The 19,566-nt window shown below is 44.8% G+C and overlaps 1 protein-coding gene and 1 long non-coding RNA gene across 7 annotated transcripts in view; both read right to left on the reverse strand.

Moving 5' to 3' along the window:
• Positions 1–137: 137 nt before the first annotated feature.
• On the reverse strand, positions 138–4,832 carry LOC309326072. Its single transcript, XR_014150098.1, has 2 exons — positions 1,135–4,832; positions 138–1,026 (listed from the first exon to the last, which is right to left on the reverse strand). It is a non-coding gene; the product is annotated as an uncharacterized lncRNA (long non-coding RNA).
• A 1,897-nt stretch (positions 4,833–6,729) lies between these two features.
• The window catches only part of WDR86 (WD repeat domain 86), a 39,262-nt gene continuing 26,425 nt past the window's right edge, over positions 6,730–19,566 (reverse strand). For all 6 annotated transcript variants that reach the window (XM_081834495.1, XM_081834498.1, XM_081834496.1 and 3 more), the window contains 3 exons: positions 14,686–14,821; positions 10,555–10,658; positions 6,730–8,877 (listed from right to left, as the gene is read on the reverse strand). In XM_081834495.1, the coding sequence (XP_081690621.1) occupies positions 8,659–8,877; positions 10,555–10,658; positions 14,686–14,821 (459 nt within the window). In that variant the 3' untranslated portion in view covers positions 6,730–8,658. The remainder of the gene's footprint in view (positions 8,878–10,554; positions 10,659–14,685; positions 14,822–19,566) is intronic.

Consider the following 19,566-nt stretch of genomic DNA (forward strand, 5'->3'; position numbering starts at 1 on the left):
AGAGGCTCTTGGGCAATGTCCCGTGTTGCTTTTCCCTGGAAAAGTGATGCAAGTGTGCATATTCATACTATACAAATAGACATGTGCTTGAACTTCAGTTGCAGTACATCAGTTTAAGAGACTGTTTCAAGGGGGTCCAATTGCAGCCATTTTGTGACCTCTTCCCCTTGTCGTCAAAATGCAAATGAAAGAAACACTGCAAACAGAGCTTTTAGAAATGGGCTGGTGGGTTCTCCTGAGCTGCCATGCTTAACCCTGTTCAAGAAGGAAATTGTGTGGCTTCGCTTACACTAAACCAAACCATGCCTTAGCAAAAAGGAGCAAGCATGCCAGGCACTCAGAGCGAATATCATGGTTACTAGGCCGTGGTTCGGTTTAGCGCTGTGAGTGAACGTAGACTTGAGGTGTGTCTCCCTGAAACAAACCACTAGTAGTGAATCTAGAACAAACCACAAACTTGGATTCACACACAACACCAAGCCCAAACCATGCCTTAGCTCTGGGTAATATGGCAGCAACAGGACAAGGGGAGGAGTGAAAGGGCTGTGATTTTTGCTCTGGGTACCAGCACACATGCTCATTTTTGCCAAGCCATAATTTGGCTTAGTGTTACGCGCAACCTGTGACATGGTCTTTAGTCTAGGCTGTGCTTGTCCAGTAGTTCCAAAACTTAAGGTTTCTTTCCTTAAAAATAGAAGTGTGTTAAAAGTACAAAGGCAGGCGCCATGCTGTGTGAAACCAGTTAAACCATCCAGTTCAGTACTGGACTCATGCCATCATTGGCTCTGTGGGATCTCATGCAAAGAAACACCTTTTCCAGTTTTTGCAGTATCCCGTAACTGCTAAATTTGTGTCTTCAGCAAATCATCCTGCACTGTGCTCACTGCTGATTAGCAAACCTTGGAAAATTAACTTGCAAACTGCAGCCATAAAGAGCCTGTAGGTGGTTTTGATCTGGACAGGGTTGGCAATGTGGTATGATTCTTCCTTGTACTGCTGGCTTACAAATCACTCCCCTCCTTTATCCTTCCAATCAAATTGGATTGAGTGGTGATGTCACCTGACTTTTTTTTTTTTTAGCGTTTGCTGAATTCATCGTGGATACAACACACCAGGCCAAGTTGGTGGTGTGACTGTGGACCTCACCTTAAGCCCCTCTTGATAACCAGACAGGGAACTACTGGTTGTAGTGGTGATGTAGACACACTCTCATGTGCATTTATGTATACACCAGTTTTTGCAGCTATAAACAAGGGGAATAAAAAATTGTTGGTAAAAACATGGCAGACACTATTTTTTAACCTGCCTAGCAGTCCTAGTTCTGAAGGCAGCCTCCAATGTATTTAAAATGCAACAAAATAGGCAAAAGAAACTAGTAAGAGGCAAATGTGTATACAAGCTTTTTTTCCGCAGATGTTCCAGCTGCTACTCTGCTTCTGAATCCCTGGACCACAAAAAATCTCAGAGTAAATTGCCCTGAAATGTTAGTCTCTCACCTAAGAGGCTGCCACTGCCTCCTTAAGTCTCCTGCAGTTTGGTCTCCTAGGGGCAGATTCAAGAGGCACCAGGAGAGCAAACGTGTTTATATAGCAATAAAGCTTCATGATCTTAACTGGCACCCACATTTTAAGTATTAATGAAGAACTACAATTATTGCCTCTGATCTAGTAACTTCTGTTTTTATGATGTGATGGTTCTTGCACCCAAACCTTTCCTCCTGTGACACAGGATAAAAACCTTGGTCCTTGAAGAGACCTTCCCAAACTGAAAAATAAGTTGCTGTCTCGCCACTAGAGGTCAGCCGGGATTCATTCAGTATTTTAACTAATATGAGACAGAAATGCAGGGTTCCTGTTCTGGAGATAATGCTCCTTAAGGCTGTGCTGGACTTAACTTGCTGCCATTAAAATGGCTTGGTCAGGACAGGGGCAGGCAGGCAGCCAGGTCACGGAGCATCATTCTCCCATCAAGGCACACCCCAAAAGCCACAAACCAAGTCTGCTGGTCATCATCAGAAGGCGATCTTGAACCTGGATGTATTGTGTGCACATTAGACACCTTACTTCACTTTTCCAAGGGACAGGACTAGAAAATGGTAGGTTTTGTTTTTCTGAAATGCCCTGATGCACTTTGGGTGGCAACTTTATGATTGAACACAGTCATTTGGGTGAGGACAAGTACCAGGCACATGAGATTTGCTTCTCAGATAAGGGGGGATGTAGCAGCTCCTCCTACCAGTGTCATTGTCCTGACACCTAACTAGCACTTTCTGATGGGAAGACAATGTGCTGGTTATCTGTTATGCTTTCAGCCATACAGACAGAATAAAGAGTATCTGCACTTGCTTGGAGACTTAATTCATTTTATGAATTCTTGAAAGGCCCAGCCATAGTGGTGGAGAGGAAGGGGGCTCCTGACACTTTTTCTGTAGCCTTTTTGCTGCCAGGTTTCTTAACTGTGTTTTAAATACAGTGGTACCTCGGGTTAAGAACTTAATTCCTTCTGGAGGTCCATTCTTAACCTGAAACTGTTCTTAACCTGAAGCATCACTTTAGCTAATAGCTGCCGCTGCGCCACCGCTGCACAATTTCTGTTCTCATCCTGAAGCAAAGTTCTTAACCCGATGTAATATTTCTGGGTTAGTGGAGTCTGTAACCTGAAGCATTTTTAACCCGAGGTACCACTGTACAAGCTGTGAACTGTGCTTGCTTGCTTGCTGTGTCTGTTGTAAAGACGCTTTTTGCTTTTTACAGCTTGTTTTTAATTGTGTTATATTGGTGTGTGTATATATATATATATATATATATAATAGTCGTATCTCCGTTTACGTAATCTTCTGGTTATGTAAACTTCGGGATGCACTCGCGGCAAACCTGGAAGTATTTTACCAGGTTTTGCTACGCATGTGCAGAAGCAGTCCTCATGTTGCGGAAACCTCGGGATCTGACCTAACCTCCGGAACGGATCCCATCTGCAACCGGAGGTACCACTGTATATATAAATTTCTCAACTGCCCCAGGAATATTTACTGATGGTTGGCTAGAGAAATAACAGTTTCGACGGTCGTGATTTACCCAGGCATGCAAGCCTGTTAACATGAGCAGAAAACTGAGGCTAAGTTGTAGTTTGAGAGACAAAGAGACGTGTGCCACCCTGTGACATCTTTCCCCCAAGAAGTACAAGTTCCCAAGTTCCTTTGTTCTTGTTGACACTTCCTATGCATAGGCAGCAGGAGCCAGCAAGGCTTGGCCTCTTGACTGGCAGCATGAGGAAGAGACAAACAGTAATTGAAGGCGGTGAGACCTCGGGGACAGTGGAAGCCGGTGCCCCAAACATGTGAGTTAAAGCTTTGGCCTCCTGGCTCCAGAGCACCTAAAAAGATTTGTCATCCATGCCATACATTTAAAGCGCTCATATCTCACTGTTAACAGATAATCCTGGGATATGTAGTTTGTTAAGGGTGCTGAGAGTAACGAGCTGCCACAGAGCTACAATTCTCAGAACCCTTTATACAAACTACAGTTCCCAGCGCACTTTGCGGGAAGCCATAACTGTTGAAATTAAGGAACAGGAAACTGTCTAAGTGGCTTTTGTCATGCATGTTTATAATTGAAACACAAATCAAGCATCTAGAAGTATAAGCAAGTTTAAACAAAGCTGACGTGTGGATGTTGATTGATGGGGAAAATTTTAAAATAAATAATAAGAATACAGGGCTAGTTCAAATACACTATAACATAGGGTATCGTAAGTAAGGGTATGGGCAAGAAGCAATTTCAGAAGGCCCAGGAGAAACAGACGGCAGTGGTGAGGAGAGGGCATTACTAGGATTGAGATCAGGAGATGCTGGGGAGCTGCCATTTTTGCAGGCAAGCAGTCAAGGCACATGCAGGCTCTTCGGTCAGTGGGGCTCAGCACCCACCTGGACAAATGTGCCAAACTGTAGCAGCCTGGATTCAACCTGGGAACATGAGCCCTTCAGGGGCCTCTGGCATTTGAGGATGATGATACAGTAACATGGATAGAATACTGCCCTACTTTACAAAAGAGTTTATGTGGAGAAGGTCCATAGCACCTCCAGCTAGTGCTGGGAGTGCTCCTTTCTTGAAACCCTGGAGAGCTGCTGCCAGTCAGTGTAGACAGTACTGAGTTAGATGGACCGCCGGTCTGACTCATGTAAGGCAGCTTCCTGTTAATGGGGAGATGCCTCGCAAGCAGCTTCTTTTCGTAAGGAAGCCTTCCATTAGCACCTACCGTGTGCCATTTGGCTTTCCTTTTTAAAAATAAGTTTTAAAAATTCGTAGAGTTGTCACATTTATGAGTACTATGAGAGCTAATTAGTGTAGAAGCCATTAGCCCTGCGTCTTTTACTTGGAACGCTGAAAGCACCCCAAAAGCTGCCACTCCAGCTGGAGAGAATTGTGCAAGTATTTGCAGTTTGCACAGCAAGAGTAATTGGCAGAAGCGTGAGAATGTTGTAATCTGCTCAGGAACAGGAAGGCAAATAAAAGATGCATTCATCCACCCCAAATGAGCAGGCAGAAGAATTGGCTGGAAGCCTCAAAAGCCGTCCCGTCCCCCCACCAACTCTCTGACACTGTAGGACTGGTACTATTGAAGTCAATTGAACTACTCCAGTCTCCCTTGCCGCCCCTTTTTCTCCTGTGCCCAGTTAACTCTGCTGCTCATCCTTGCTCAAACCCTATCAAGATTGCAACCTAATAATAATACTAATAATAATAAGTAATCCAGTCATTTAAAAATAAAATATTGGCCCATGCCCTCCCCTCCAGGAAGCTATCAGCTGCAAGGGAGCTCTTGTGCCACTTATACCAAATGGCCTCTTCTTCTCACTTATAGAATCATAGAGTTGGAAGAGACCACAAGGGCCATCGAGTCCAACCCCCTGCCAAGCAGGAAACACCATCAGAGCACTCCTGACATATGGTTGTCAAGCCTCTGCTTAAAGACCTCCAAAGAAGGAGACTCCACCACACTCCTTGCCAGCATCCACTGTCGAACAGCTCTTACTGTCAGGAAGTTCTTCCTAATGTTTAGGTGGAATCTTCTTTCTTGTAGTTTGGAACCATTGCTCCGTGTCCGCTTCTCTGGAGCAGCAGAAAGCAACCTTTCTCCCTCCTCTATGTGACATCCTTTTATATATTTGAACATGGCTTAGGGATATTTAGTCTCTTGGTTTTTTCCCCATATATGAGTTACACTTCTGAATGAATGAACTTTATTACTGTCACAGACCAGCATAAGAAAAAAAATTCATATACCAGTATGTATTTTTTGTACTTTTGCCAACCTCTGGGATTTCCCCTTAGCATGATGCTACCTCCATTCTTGGCTTCCTCTGTTTTCCCTCAGCACTGCCCACCTGAGTTGTTATTAGAGGAAATGGCTGTTTCATTAAAGGCAAACTGAAAGCAAGGTTTGTTACCTGCTTTGGCATTGTATGATTTTTTATTATTATTATTGAAATGAAAAGCTGCTGGAGGGAACCAGATTAGGACTATGGGGTGGGAATGGTAGCAGTGGGGACACCAATTGGGATCACTGTAGGGGCAATGGGTGAATGCACAACCTGCTTTGGTCAGCTAGCAATTGGGTTTTTTTAATTAAGTCTAGTGAAGAGAGAGGATTATAGATAAAGTATACACGCACTTCAGATTTATATAGTGCTTGCACCGTTCAAAGCATTTCACTACACTATTTGCAGTAATCCTTACACCAGACCTGTAAAGTAAGCCAGTGTTGTTATTGCAGATGAGGAGACTGAGGTTGAACTAACAGGGCCAGGTAGTGTATTTGTGGCTGAGAGATGTGAACCAGCAGCCTCACAGCTCATTCTCTCAAGTCACTACACCAGGAATGGGCTTTGGGAGGAAAGCAGTGATTCCTGCTGACCCACCCACCAGCAGTGCCTTCTTGAGTTGGCTTTCTAGCAATATAACTTGCTGTTTAGAGCTATAGGATCAGCCTTGTGGGCCAAATTTGACAGAAGATGGGACTGCCCTTGTGCCAACCACCTCACATCACAATGACATCAGGTGCAAGGTGCTTTGAAGTCCCAAAGTTGGGTTTCAAAGCGCCTTGCAAGTCGTTGCTAAAAGGAGGGATTTCCCCCTCTGCTTTTGCAGGGGATTCCATGCAAACCCTTTCCTGAAACATTAAAGGGTTTGGCTGGAATGCTGCCAAACTGAGCAGGATTTAACCCCCACTATCAGCTGAGCCGGGGTTAAATCCTGCTCAACTTGGCTGTCCACCACAATGCCAAACTGAACAGGATTTAACCCTACACAGTTGATGAGCAGGGTTGTTAATTCCTGCTGCTTTGGCTGCATGTGTTTGTTCCCTGCTGGTAACAGGCGCATGCAGCCAATGCAGGATTTAAGTCCATCGGATGATATAATGAGTGATGTCAGCTGATGGGAAGGTGTGCATGGTTAGAGGAAAATGGTCTTATAGGCCAACTTGGATGCCCTGGTGGGCTAAGATTAGCCCACAGGCCAGAGGTTCCCAGTCCCTGGGATAGAGGAATTATAAATTATTTTAACCGCAGATACAGCCAGTACTTACAAAATTGCTGCCTGCCTTTTCTCCCCTATGCCAGTTATATTTCTTGTGTTAAACTTTTGTTTGATGCCAATGCTTTGGAATATGGAAGCCTTTCTCCTGCTGTGATTAAAATCAGTCCAAAAGGGAAAAAATGAACACATTAAGTGTTATCTCTATGACAGTTTTTATTACCCCCCCCCCTTTGTCACAGGCACTGGCTCGGTATGCTACACAACAAAGAAAGCCACACACAAGTGATTAAAGTACTTGTTTCAGTTAAACACTGCTACAACAAAATCCACAACATCATAGTTACATATTTATGGCTCAGTGGTTATCTAAACAAACATCAAAGGGAGAAAACCAGGGTAGGAGATTGCTTCCCCAGGTGGAGAAACTCAGCCGCACAAGCAACAGAGGTCTTCCAAAGCCTCATGCTAGACTCTACTTCCTTTGTCTTTCATGAACAGAAAAGCAGCTCATACAGCTTCCACTCCACATATGTCCCATCTCAAGGACAGGTTCCAAGTCACTCTGCTGGGCCCATATTCCACACATTCACACACACATCTTTGCTGCAAGGGTTCCTCTCCAGTGAAGGACAGGAGATTTATCTCCCTGCTCCTTCTGCCACCAAGGAACCTACACACCTTTACTTCTGAAAGAGCTTACGTCAGACCCTCATTCCATCACCAGTCCCCATGGAGATTATCACAAGTATCTCCTACCCACTTACAAAAAACACTCCATATTTTACCCTGATAGAACCCAGACCAATCTGCTCCAACCGTATCCTCGTGAAGACAAGCCCAACCATTTTCCAGTTCCCAAATGTTGCCAGAAACCTCTCACCCTGAAACCCAGTTTTGCTTTTAAGAATCCAGCCTTTTGCTTTTAACAGAAGTTTGAAAAACAGATCAGTAAGTGAGGTTTTTTGTGGCCTGGAGCTGAATATGCTCATCTGTAGATCAAACTCTTGTTTAAGGACCACCTGGAGAGGCCAGTGCAAAAGCTCACAACCCACCACAATGGCAATTTCTGCACATCACACTAAACTAAGCCATGGCCTAGTGCAGATGTGGAAATGTGCTGGCTCCCCAAGTGGAAAGGCAGCTGTGCAAAGTGCTGGTTGGTGGGTGGCTGTGATCCCACCTTGGATGCAATATGCTTTGCATATGCATCATGGGGGGGGGGGAGGTTGTAAAAGTGCCACATCATTCATGAACTTATCCATCCATTTAGCATGATTCATTTGCAAATAATTGCAAAACTGCTCTGAGGAGAACAAGGGATTACAGATATCAGTAATCAGTGCTCTGCTTAGCTGGCTCTGCTGCAAAACCCAGAGAAGCAGTTTCCCCTGGTGTTAAATTATGGAATGGGAATATGTTGTTAACAAGGCATTAAGTACACATCCAACGCACGGCAACTGCTTTTTCCTGCATGTACCATTAAATACCTTTCCAGGTCTGGGCACAAAGCAAATGGGGGGGGGAGTTACCATATACCCCTGTTCTGTGACACGCCACCTAAACATGACATCAGGCTCCCTAACCTATGACTGACCTGTTAAAGCTCTGGCTTCCACCCCTGAGTCTTCCTTGCCCCCTCTTTCTGAGCAGCTCCTAGTTGTACTGGCTCTGTGGGCCCAGTTGCTTAGAAATCTGCACCTGCAGCGTGCAGGATGAGACATCTCTGTGGGCAACAAATGGTGTGTGATGCAGTAGGCCAACAAAACGGGCATTTCTATATGTTCACGAGAATAGATACATCATCATGAAATAGGTATCTGTCATAGTTCACTTCCCTGCTGCTTTTTTGTTGCCATTTCATCAGCATCAGGCCAGGATCGTGCCCACACAGCTTGTGACCCACCTTGCTGAACGCAGCCCACCCAGGATACAAGGCTGTGGCCAGCCAGGTGCTTGATTATGGCAGGTGGGCAGAAATGCCAGGACATGGAATTTGAGCCCCTGATAGGCCTGCTCAGTATAATGAGCTACAGGCTGCATTTGGCTTGGTAAGTCAGTTGGCTCAGGCGTTCCCTTCTGTAGTTGACTGGGTGCTTCCTGTCCCCTCGCACCAGCCCAGCCATCACACGAGCTCCACGGCCTCCTGCTCCCCCCTGTTTTCCTGGTGCACCATGCAGCCCACTTTGTTGTTGAAGAGCCGAGACAGGCTTCCCTTCTGAGAACGCCTGCCCTGGATCGACCTGTCCTTCCAGCGCCTCTTGCTCCGCTTGCTGACCTGCCGTATGTCCCAGATCCTTAGCGTGCCGTCGTGGGAGGCCGTGTACAGTAATTCGTTGTGAATCTGGAACAAAAGTGCCGTATTTTAAAAGGACAGCTTAACCATAGTCACAACACAGCACACAGAAGCAAAGAGGCAGCTTCTCTGTTCCTTTTTTTGTACAACCCATTTGTGGAGCGGGGTTTTCTCCCTTCCTTCTGAGTCCAATCCCAGATTGGGGCGTGGGTTGCGATTCGGTGCTTCTGCACATGCGCGACCCCCGAAACCCGGAAGTAACCCGTTCCGGTACTTCTGGGTTTTGGCGTGTCTGTAACCCGAGGTATGACTGTATGGTGGTTCAGTTTGCGGCCCAAGGGCCATATGTGGCCCTCAATGCCATTTTTGATTAGCCCTCGGCAAAACTTGACACACACCCCAACCTTCACACTGCCTCCCCAAATATGCTTTTCAGGGGAGTTGTAGATCAGCAACATCTGGAGCACCAAAGGTTCCCCACATCTGTGATACGTGACAGGTAAAAAGACACCCACAGTTTTGTCAGAGGCAGGACCTGTTCATGTGCAACCAAAGGGAGCACACAAAGAAAACAGGAAGTACTCCTTTATTCCCCCTCACCCTGCCTCCAGCATCATGAGAAGAAGAAAGTGTGGCAAGCACAGAAGGAACAAAGTCTGGCAGAGGAGGCCTGCTAATGCCTACCACTCATAAGCAGACACAACACCCAGCCAGAGTCAGTGTGTGAACCCAGCTTCAAACTGTTAGTGGCAGGAGATGCAATTCTAATTTTATTTATACTTAAAAACCTAAGTAATTTTTAACGAAGTGTTTCCGAAACCTGAAGAGGCATCATTAGCTTGACCTCCTGGCTCCCACTTCCTGCAGGCAGCATCCAAAAAAACAAAGGGCTCTTGACTCACCCCACTCCATGCAGCACAAAAGAGCAATAGAGTGTTGTTTTTTCCAGGGAGCTGCTCACTGCCATGTGCCTATCTTGGCTCACGAATGTGAGTGCATAACAGAAGAGCACAGCCAATGCCTCTCTTGCTGCTCACTCTGACTGAAGCTTTTGGCCTTCATCTCAGGCATGTTGGGTGCATAATTATGAGAGGGCTCAGCTAAAGAGTCCACTTCTGTTTACTGGGGAGGAATGGGTGAAAGAGCTTTTTTGCATGTGCCTTAGCTCACTGAGAGCCTGCAGACTGGGGTTATAGCAAGCAGCCAGGTATGAAGTCTACGGGGGCTGGCTTGAATCCCCAGGTTGCCTAAGCAACATTTGGTTGGATATTGTGAATTAACTTAGGATCCAGTCACCATGGATGGGTCTGGAACTTATTTTAAAGCTGTCTAAGCAAATCAACTTCACAGGGTGACCCTATGAGCAAGGAAACACCCCCCCCCAATAGAGCCTTTTTCTTAAGAATTGTCCACATCCATCATTGCACAACAATTGATGAATTTAGGTAACAATGTCAGTCCATTATTCCATCTGGCTGAGCCTTGTCTGGACCAGCAGGAAGGGGCTTTTCAATGCTCTTTTCTAGCCTACCTGGAGATGCTAAGGACTGAACCTGAGGCCTTCAGCATCCAAAGCTTGTGTTATAAAAGTGAGCTATGGCCCAGCCTGCCATTAATAGCTAACAGAAGGAACCCTTAAGCGCTTGTAAAGGAAGTGACACCAAACCATTCCTGACCCACAGAGCTACAGCCAAGTGTCGTGCAGCTGCTTTTTGTGAGGCTCACCTGGATGCAGTTAATAACCAGCTTGTGACCTCGGAACACTCTTTGCAGGATGCCGGTCTTGGTATTAAAAGCTCGGGCACAGGCATCACCACTTCCTGTAAACACTGTAATGAAAACAAGGATGGGGGACATTCTCAGAATAACCTTTTTTATTATTCGTTTGCTATTAAAATGTTTGTTTTCTCCTATTTTCAACCCAAAGGGTCACCTTGGCAGGCAACAAAGCGAAGATTCAAACTACACAAGGAAAGTGTCATTGAATTCATAGAATCATAGAATCATAGAGTTGGAAGAGACCACAAGGGCCATCATCAGAGCTTACTCCCTGATACGTGGGTTCATTAGAGCTTACTCCCTGATAAGTGGGTTCAGGGTTGTAGCCTAAAGCGAGTCTTATAAGGGGAAGGGGTAGAACAGAGAAAGTAAATGTGCCAACCCTTTGGGCATTATTTTCAGCTAATTCCCATTTTTTGATAGCTAATTCTAATTTGATAATCCACCCTGAGGCTGAATATAGCACTCAATAAAATAATAATATATGTCAGGGGAGTCATAATGTATTTTTTCGCATTTTATCCTCACAACAAACTTGCAAGGTAGGCTGGAATGGGCACTTTCCCCAATTTTCTCAGTGAAATTCACAAGGAGGCGAACTAAACCCAACTATGTTATATATTTTGGCACTCCTCAGCTTTACATTTTTTAAAAAAATTATAAGCATTCACCAAATACCAAAGATGGAAACAACTGGCACATGCAAAAAAAAAAGCCTTAAAATTTATGACATCAATAAGAATTTATGACATCAATTATAAATTAAATCAAAGCTAAACGCCCTATATAGCCATGTAATTTCCTTTTTGATCAGTTAGGCACGAAGACCAAATATACCACAGGATGTAACACAAACAATGAATCACTTAACAAGCAGAATGAGATTTTCTTTTCTTTAATTAATTGTTTGAACAACAGAGCAAGTCATTTTTAATCTTAGTGTCTTCTAAAAAGGGGCATTTCTATTTGGAATGTGTTAAATATTCTTTTTCATTCAATTAACCCAGGGCATTTTTTACTTTGAAAAGGTATCCTGCTATAGAGACCCATAATCACAGGGTTCATGTGATAAACATAATCAAACAAAGGTTGCACTTACAATCCAGACATGCTATAAAGCAAGAAAAGGCTTCTGAAGGGTCCAGAATGGTGCCATGCCTGTCAAATTTAGAGTCCTCTCTTTAAGGTAATTCTTTGCCCTTTACCACCCACAGAGGTAATAGCTCCTCCCAGCACTCACGTGGTATCTTTCTCCTCCCATCTAGCAATGAAATCTTATTAATGGGTCTAGGTGGCAAACAGTTCTGGGTTGCAAAGAGTGGCACAGTCTCTGTTAGGTGTATTGGGAAGGGAAGGGCATTAGGAGTGAATTACACACGACGTCCAATTCATCCTTAAGCTCCTGTTTTCCTGCAGATTAGATTGCTGGTATCTCCAGACTCCTGCCTGAAACCCTGGAGAGTTGCTGCCACTCTCTGCAAACAATACTGAGCTAGTTACAGGTAGGTAACCGTGTTGGTCTGCCGTAGTTGAAACAAAATAAAAAAAATTCCTTCCAGTGGCACCTTAGAGACCAACTATGTTATTGGTATGAGCTTTCGTGTGCATGTGCTCGGGCTCAGAATAAGGGAGCTCCTGACTGGCTATGGTGTTAAGATGACAAGACATGAAGGAATGCATTACTAAAGCATTCTAGAGCCAGCAACTTTTGTGCAGCTCAGGCTGCAAGGGGTAGACTTCTAGCTTTAGTTGCCAAGGATGCTTTCTGGTATGATTGCTTCAGGTAGGCAAACATCCTCTCTACCCTTTCAATTCTAGCATGTCCAGGCTAAGAGGGAAGGAAACCTGTTGATGCAGAATGGGCATTAAAAAACACAACCGCAGCTGTTTTCAGCACAAATCATGCCACTTCAGCTGTATGCTTGCTGCACATCCAATATGCAACTGGGGTTGTGTCAGCGTGAATAAAGTCTGAAAGGGGTATCAGATTGGGTATATGTAGAAAAAAGGCATGCAAAGCCAGTAACGCCCTCTGAGAACATTTATTACTTTACATCCAATTACTACGTTGTTGGGTGGGATTTTTTTAACAGAGATCAGGAGAACAGTCCAAGTTTGCCAACTGCCAGGATGATTTTATGCCATCTGGAAGCATTTATTCCTTAAACGCAAAGGCCTTGGTCTGCTGCTACAGAAGGGGAGAGGATGACTATCTATGGATGAACAACTGACTGTTCTGCTTTTCTACCAAGGCCAAGGGTGCGCAGGGGGCAAAAAATAAAGAAAGACCCAGCTCAGAATACCTATGCACTTATAGCCCAAAATTACCTTAAAGTACCCTCAACGTTCAACTGAACGTGGCAGGGGGGGGAGCATAATATAATTTGCAGTGTGGCTATGCAGCTTAATCTTTTGGGCTAGCAAGGTAGGGTACTGCCAGCAGGGGAAGAGCCCCAATTTAACATTTGGCTTTTAACTGCTAGCAGCTAATGCCAAGGGCATAATCTGCCAGGCACACCTCTGATGAAAGCCCCATTGGAATGAAGCCACCTGGACCATGGGCAGTGGGAGCATGAGGAGGAAGTTAGCTGCTAGCGTAATTCCTTGCCGCCTCAACCCAATATGCTCATTACCTACCATGCAGCTGAAAGGGATTCCAGCCTTCAAGTTACAGAGTCCCCTCTCTGCAGGCCAGAACTCTGGGCTACATGGATCCATTCCAGGAGTTCATGCCAAACCCTACATGCTTCTACGACAGGGTAGGGAGTCCTTTTAGCCTGACATGCCAGGTCCTTATCTCCCCACACCCCCATGGAAATATGACAGCTGGCTCAGCTGACCCATCTGTCAATCATCTGATGTCATAATGGCATCGGGCTACTGATATCTGGGTGGTCCTGCCTACCTGTCAAAGTTGACGGGTCGGGGGGGGCGCTTCGCCAGTGTGTTCCCTTCACCTAATGAGCAACCTCATCAGGTGATGAGAAAAGGGGTTATATCCTGCTACTTTGGGTGCACAGCCCCAGCCCTGTGGGGAACAGGGGGTGCAGCCAATGGATAATTTTATTTTTGCTTTGTATTTATGTACTTAAGCCTAGATTGGTTTTTTCTTTGTAATGTTGTTTATTGTGTGTTTCCTAAACTACTGATTTTCGTTATTTTGAATTTACTGACATGTTCTATATTTGTACTTTTAATGCTTTGAATGTTTGCTGGAAGCCACTTTGGGCAATCAAAACTGAACCCTGTCCTTGTATATCAGCTGACATCACTCACCCATCAGCGTGTCATCAGCTGGGCATGGTTTGGGTGAAATTGCTTTGTAAGCCAAACTGGACTCCCTAGCAGGCCAGGATTGGCCCACAGGCTGTAAATTCCTCACTCATGTTCTAGGAAGTCTTTGGTTTTTCTGCGGTATAGTTTTTCTACAAATGCCTGGAAAACTGGTTTAACCAGAGACCATAGCAAGCCACCAAAATGAGATTTAAAGCAATAACCACCGCTAAGTTTTTGAAAAGATGTCACTCATTCACAATCTACATCCTTAACAGGATATTTCATTGATACTTTCACTTCTTGCAACATCTGACAGTCATATTTTTATTGTTTGCAGCCAATTTACTTATTATTTACTTTCAACTATTTATATACCACTTAATCACCAGAGTTGCTAAGCGGTGCCATTACAAGCTCTGCAACATACACAAAAGCAATTTCACAGGCCTGGTCTAAAAATATAAGTGTGTCTTCAACTCTAGCAAAGTGTGCCAGGTGAGCAAAATGGCATCAGGGCTGAGAGGAAAGAAAATTCAAAATCTGAAACAAGATTTGTGACACCCTTTTTATAAGGAGCTAAAACTCTTCATTTCTGCCTAGGTCTGTGTTGTTGGCTTACTTAACAAAAGAATGAGCATAGCATGGGGATGCTTTTCTCCTTCATACCCTCAGGACTTGGATAGTTGTGGCAAAATTCTGCTATAAGGAGAATACACAGGAGGTGGGCGTTCCTGGACTAACATATCTGTTGCCAGTGGACAAGATGAGAAAAGGCAATTGGGAGGGTTTGTTGGAACTTACATATTCCAGCATGGTATTTCAAAGTGCTGACGCTGTGCTTGTGAGCCTTGAATGTCCGGACTCGCTCCCCGGTATCGGCCAACCAGCATTTCACCGTCCTGTCTGCACTTCCTGAATACAAGCGCCGATTCACAAGCTAAGAGGGGAAAGAGAGGAAAGATCACTTTCGCGAGGGAGCATTGTTCGGAGTCATGATCATTTTCAGCGCTACCTTCCCCCTGCAAAAAGAAAAACGATGACACAATTCAATGATATGATTGCAATGTAGAAAGCAGCACAGCTTTTGGAGCTCTAACACAGACCTCTGATCTTATGTTCTGCACGCAGCCAGGGCTCCCAGTGGGCCTCCAAATGGCTTTGAGATGTCAAAGAAGAACAGATGAAATAGCTCTCACTCTGCTAGTATAATTAGGAGCAGATCCTTTAAAGCTAGTGAAGCTCCATCCCTTTGCATATATCTGTAAATAAACCACGTATCATGAAGACCCCACCGTCTCCGCTGTGCCTCATTCCCAAAAGGAAACACAAGTCCTGGGTGAGCACCTGGAACTCCTGGAATATCTCACCATTCAGAGACTGGGGTGGCATGCGACAATAGAGTATTAAAAACAGTTTAAAACAAGTGTCACTCACAAGAAAGGAAGGTGTTTTTGGTTGTTGTTGTTGTTGTTGTTGTTGTTGTTGTTGTTGTGTGTGTATCAGATGGCAAAGGCCAGGGTAAAGAGTTGCATTTCAGCATAATGAATATGCTAGATGCACTTCTGTGGGGAAGGAATTCAATACAGTGGTGCCCTGCAAGACAAACGCCTCGCAAGACAGAAAACCCGCTAGATGAAAGGGTTTTCCGTTTTGGAGGCGCTTCGCAAAACAAATTTCCCTATGGGGTTGCTTCGCAAGTCGAAAATGTCTTGCGAGTTCCCACGGGTTTTTTCCGCTTTTTTCGCCCTTTTCCTAAGCCGCTAAGCCACTTAACAGCTGATCCGCTGATAAGCCGCTTCTCAGCTGATCGCTAAAAGCCGCTAGACTGCTAATAGCGCTAATCCGCTAAGCTGTCAATGGGCTTGCTTCGCAAGACGAAAAAGACGCTAGACGAAGAGAATCGCGGAACGGATTCTTTTCGTCTTGCGAGGCACCACTGTAATTTCCTGAACTTCTTAGAGCAGTAGACCTACTTAGAGGGCCACCTCTGCTGAGCTTAACATCCAATAGTCTGTAGGAGAGGTAATGACTGCACAGTGGTACCTCGGAAGTCAAATGGAATCCATTTTGGAAGGTGCAGATTTTGATTGGCTGCAAGAAGCTCCTGCAACCAACTGAAGCCACGTTGGACATGCAGGTTCCAAAGAACGTTTGCAAACTGTAACACTCACTTCCGGTTTTGTGGCATTCGGGAGCCAAAACGTTTGAGTCGCAAGGCATTCGTCAACCAAGGTATGACTGTATTTGTTTCTCAGAAAACGGAGGTTCAAAGAATCCCTTGTATATGTTTCTAATTTAAAAGGCAGTGGATTAGAATGACTAACACAATGACTTGGCTAACATAGACTGGAAGTGGCAATTCAATTCAGGATTATAAACAAGCTAATCTATATGTATTTAGTTAATAGCAAGCAGTTTTTTAAAATGTAGGGTCAGATACAAAACTCTGGGCTCATCTACACTTAACATTTTGCCCTGTGCTTTCTAGGCAGAGGTCCATGTTTTAAAGTGTGGTGTCAGAGCACCTCCCCCCCCCCCCCCGCTTTCCTCAGTAAAAACTGCTTTTTAACGCTGAAACTGAACAAGCAGCAATTCGGAATTTCTGCAGATTGACATTTTCTCCAATGCAGAAGTTAAAAAGCGTGTTTTCATGGGGAAAAGCACCAGGCCAAACAAAAAAGTGCTGAAACACATGGCTTTAAAGAGCAGACATGTTCCTAGAAATGGGGCACAAAAGGAAGTCTGGATGAGCCCTCTGAGAAGCTGCACACTCCATTACCAAAGCCAATGTCTCCTACCAATTCATATTTTCAGCTATTTTCCTCTACAGAAAACATACATAGGCAAGAAACCCACAAAACAGCAACCTCTCTTGTTCAGAAAACTTCGGTTTGGTGCAGGTTCCCCTTCCCCCTCCTCCTGAAGGAATGCTTGCTTCCAGAAGAGATCCATTATTTTAAATAAAAGAAACATTTCATGCAACCTCCCACAACAGTCATTTGGCTAATGGAATGGAAAAACAACTGCAGCCGTTGGGCTTAAGGTATCCTATATCGTGAGGCACATACCAAGTGTGTTACAGGAAAGCCTATACACGATTTTTGCTTCATTTATGTCAAGATAAAATAAAGTGGCCAATCTCTGCGAAACGTGCTTTTAATTTCTTTCATTAGAAAGACAGGCATGCCTTTCATCGACAAGAGCAGAGATTAATTTCCCATGTTTAGCAAGGGAAGGGGGAAGCGGGAAAGAGCCCTTTCCACCATAGGTTTCTTCCAAACTTATCCAAACCCCAACAATGCCTGATTTTTTAAAAATAAAATAGCTGGGGAGACACAAATCCCAATTATAATCTGCCTGTGGCTTGAAGAAGCAGCAAACGGCTTTGTTGCTGTGTTTTTCTTGGCTGGCATTGGAAAAGCCTTTGTTCACTCTGGCTAATTTCCCAACAGAGCGGCTGTTGGAGAAAAGCACAGCAGATCACGGAAAACAAGGAGTACAACTGCGCTCGTACCTCTTCGGGAATGTCTGCAGAGTGGCAACTGCCTGAGCTCCTAAAAGACAGATGTTCTAGCCTTCTGTGGCATTCGCAGGCTGCATCGTGAAGCTGGCTAGGCAGGTCCCCCGCAATCACTTCTGCTGTGTGGACAGCTAGAGAAGCAGACAGCATAGAGGCGTCCGTCCTTTACACCAGGGATGGGAAGCATCTCTGGCCCTCCGGAGCTTTCTGGGCTCCCACTCCATTCAGCCCCAGCCAGCATGCTCAGTGGTCAGGGCTGATGGGAGGTGCACTACAACATCTGGAGGTTCCGCAGCCCTGCTTTACACCAGCAGAGCTTGCAACCCTTTGTTCAATGGCGCTTGCAGTATCTTCATAGCCCAAAGAAAGGGGGAACTTGGTGAAAACTCATTTGACAAATTTCTCAGGTCGTGTTGTCAATACTACACGGGATGGCTTTCATCCCATTTCACTTGCTTCATGCCGTCCCATAAAACATGGAGGAAGAGCTTTAGCCATTTAATTTCCAGCAGGCCAATTCTCCTCTCACTCATCCCTGGCCATGTTCACATCAACATGTTTCATGGAATCACAGATAACACTGTCCGCACATGAGTGACTCAACCCTGGAAAGCTTAAATTGACACCTACTCATTTCTACTACTGGACAGGCGTTCGCAAAAACAACATGTAAAAGACAAGATTATCTATCTCTATCTTGTAGTTATCCCCCTGCATGGAGCAAGTAACAGCTGCTTCTGGATCAATACCTTGCTAAACCATCCATTCAAAGTGCCCTGTGTTAAACGCAGTCATGCAGTCAGGTACAGTCCTCACGCTTATTCGTTTTTATAACATTCTTCCAATGAGATCATGACGTCAGTTAACCTCTGCAACAATCCTGTGAGGTAGGTGTCAGAAGCTTTTGGGCAGTACACCCAAGACACGTGACTTATTCAGCTTCTCAACACTATTACCTGATGAGACACAGCTGAACATGTGGATTCATTCCACTAAAAGGCAAAACACCGTTGACATGAGGTAATTGGGTTCTGTCCTTAGCATTTGTTTTGTGACAACTCAGCATGAAGAAAACACCCATTCGTGCTGCAGTCACTGAGTGGTGATGGACATGTGTTTGTGAGCCAGCTTGGCAACTTTCTCAAGGCTGTTCAGTGAGCGTCATTGCTGAGCAGGATTTCAACCTGCATTCTCTATGCCCAAGGCCAGCATTACTCACTCTACTAGTCTACAAATCATAACATTGAAGAGACCTTTGTGGTGGGTAGAACATGCTTACAGTGATAATTTATCTCCCGCTCCAACTTTCTGTTGTCCCTTCCCTTGCAATTATACAAATATATTTTTCACAGGGTTGCATGGCTTTTCACAGCTCCCCACATGGAACCATGCCTGCACAGCTGCCTTTTTCAATGGTTACTGCACCACAAATGGGTCAGTGATAGAGCAGCTGCTTTGCATGCAGAAGGTCTCAGGTTCAATATCCGGTATCTCCAGAGAAGGCCAGGAGAGAATGCTGTCTGAATTCCTGGAGAGCCACTACCTGCCAGTGTATACTGACCTAGATGGACCAAGGGTCTGACTCAGTATAAGGATACTTCCTATGTTCTTCCTAGAATTAGTCAGTCTCTCTCTCTCTCTCTCTCTCTCTCTCTCTCTGACACACACACACACACACACACACACACACTCACACACTGTACATAGCTCTTGCCTCAATGCAAGGAAAATAAAATCCCAGAGTAGTTGACAGACATGCTCCGCATATATGCAGCTGTTCAAGGCTATTTCTGTATCTTTCTGACCAAAGAAATCTAGAAGAGAGTTGCTCAGAAGTTCCTTCTGACCACAGTTCTCAGGGATGTGCTCCATCCCAATCAGATGCAGAAGACTATCCTACTTCTTTTCTTTGTCATGGAGTTCTTCAGTTCATCTCCTTTGTGGACACACTCTGACGGTTGCTTTACTTTTCCTGAATCTCTCCACGTATGTATTGCAATCTGTCAGGAAATACCTTATTTAAGCATACGATACTGGGATAAGTTAACAGCCGCTACTTGGGCCATTCCTTACATTAGTTCCATTACTATAGAAGTCTTTTATCACACTGGCTTCCTCTGCTGTTTTCTCTTCCCAACAAATGCTACCCTAGTTGGTTGCCC

Source organism: Podarcis erhardii, assembly GCF_964252035.2.
Source record: "Podarcis erhardii genome assembly, chromosome: 12".
NCBI lineage: Eukaryota > Metazoa > Chordata > Lepidosauria > Squamata > Lacertidae > Podarcis > Podarcis erhardii.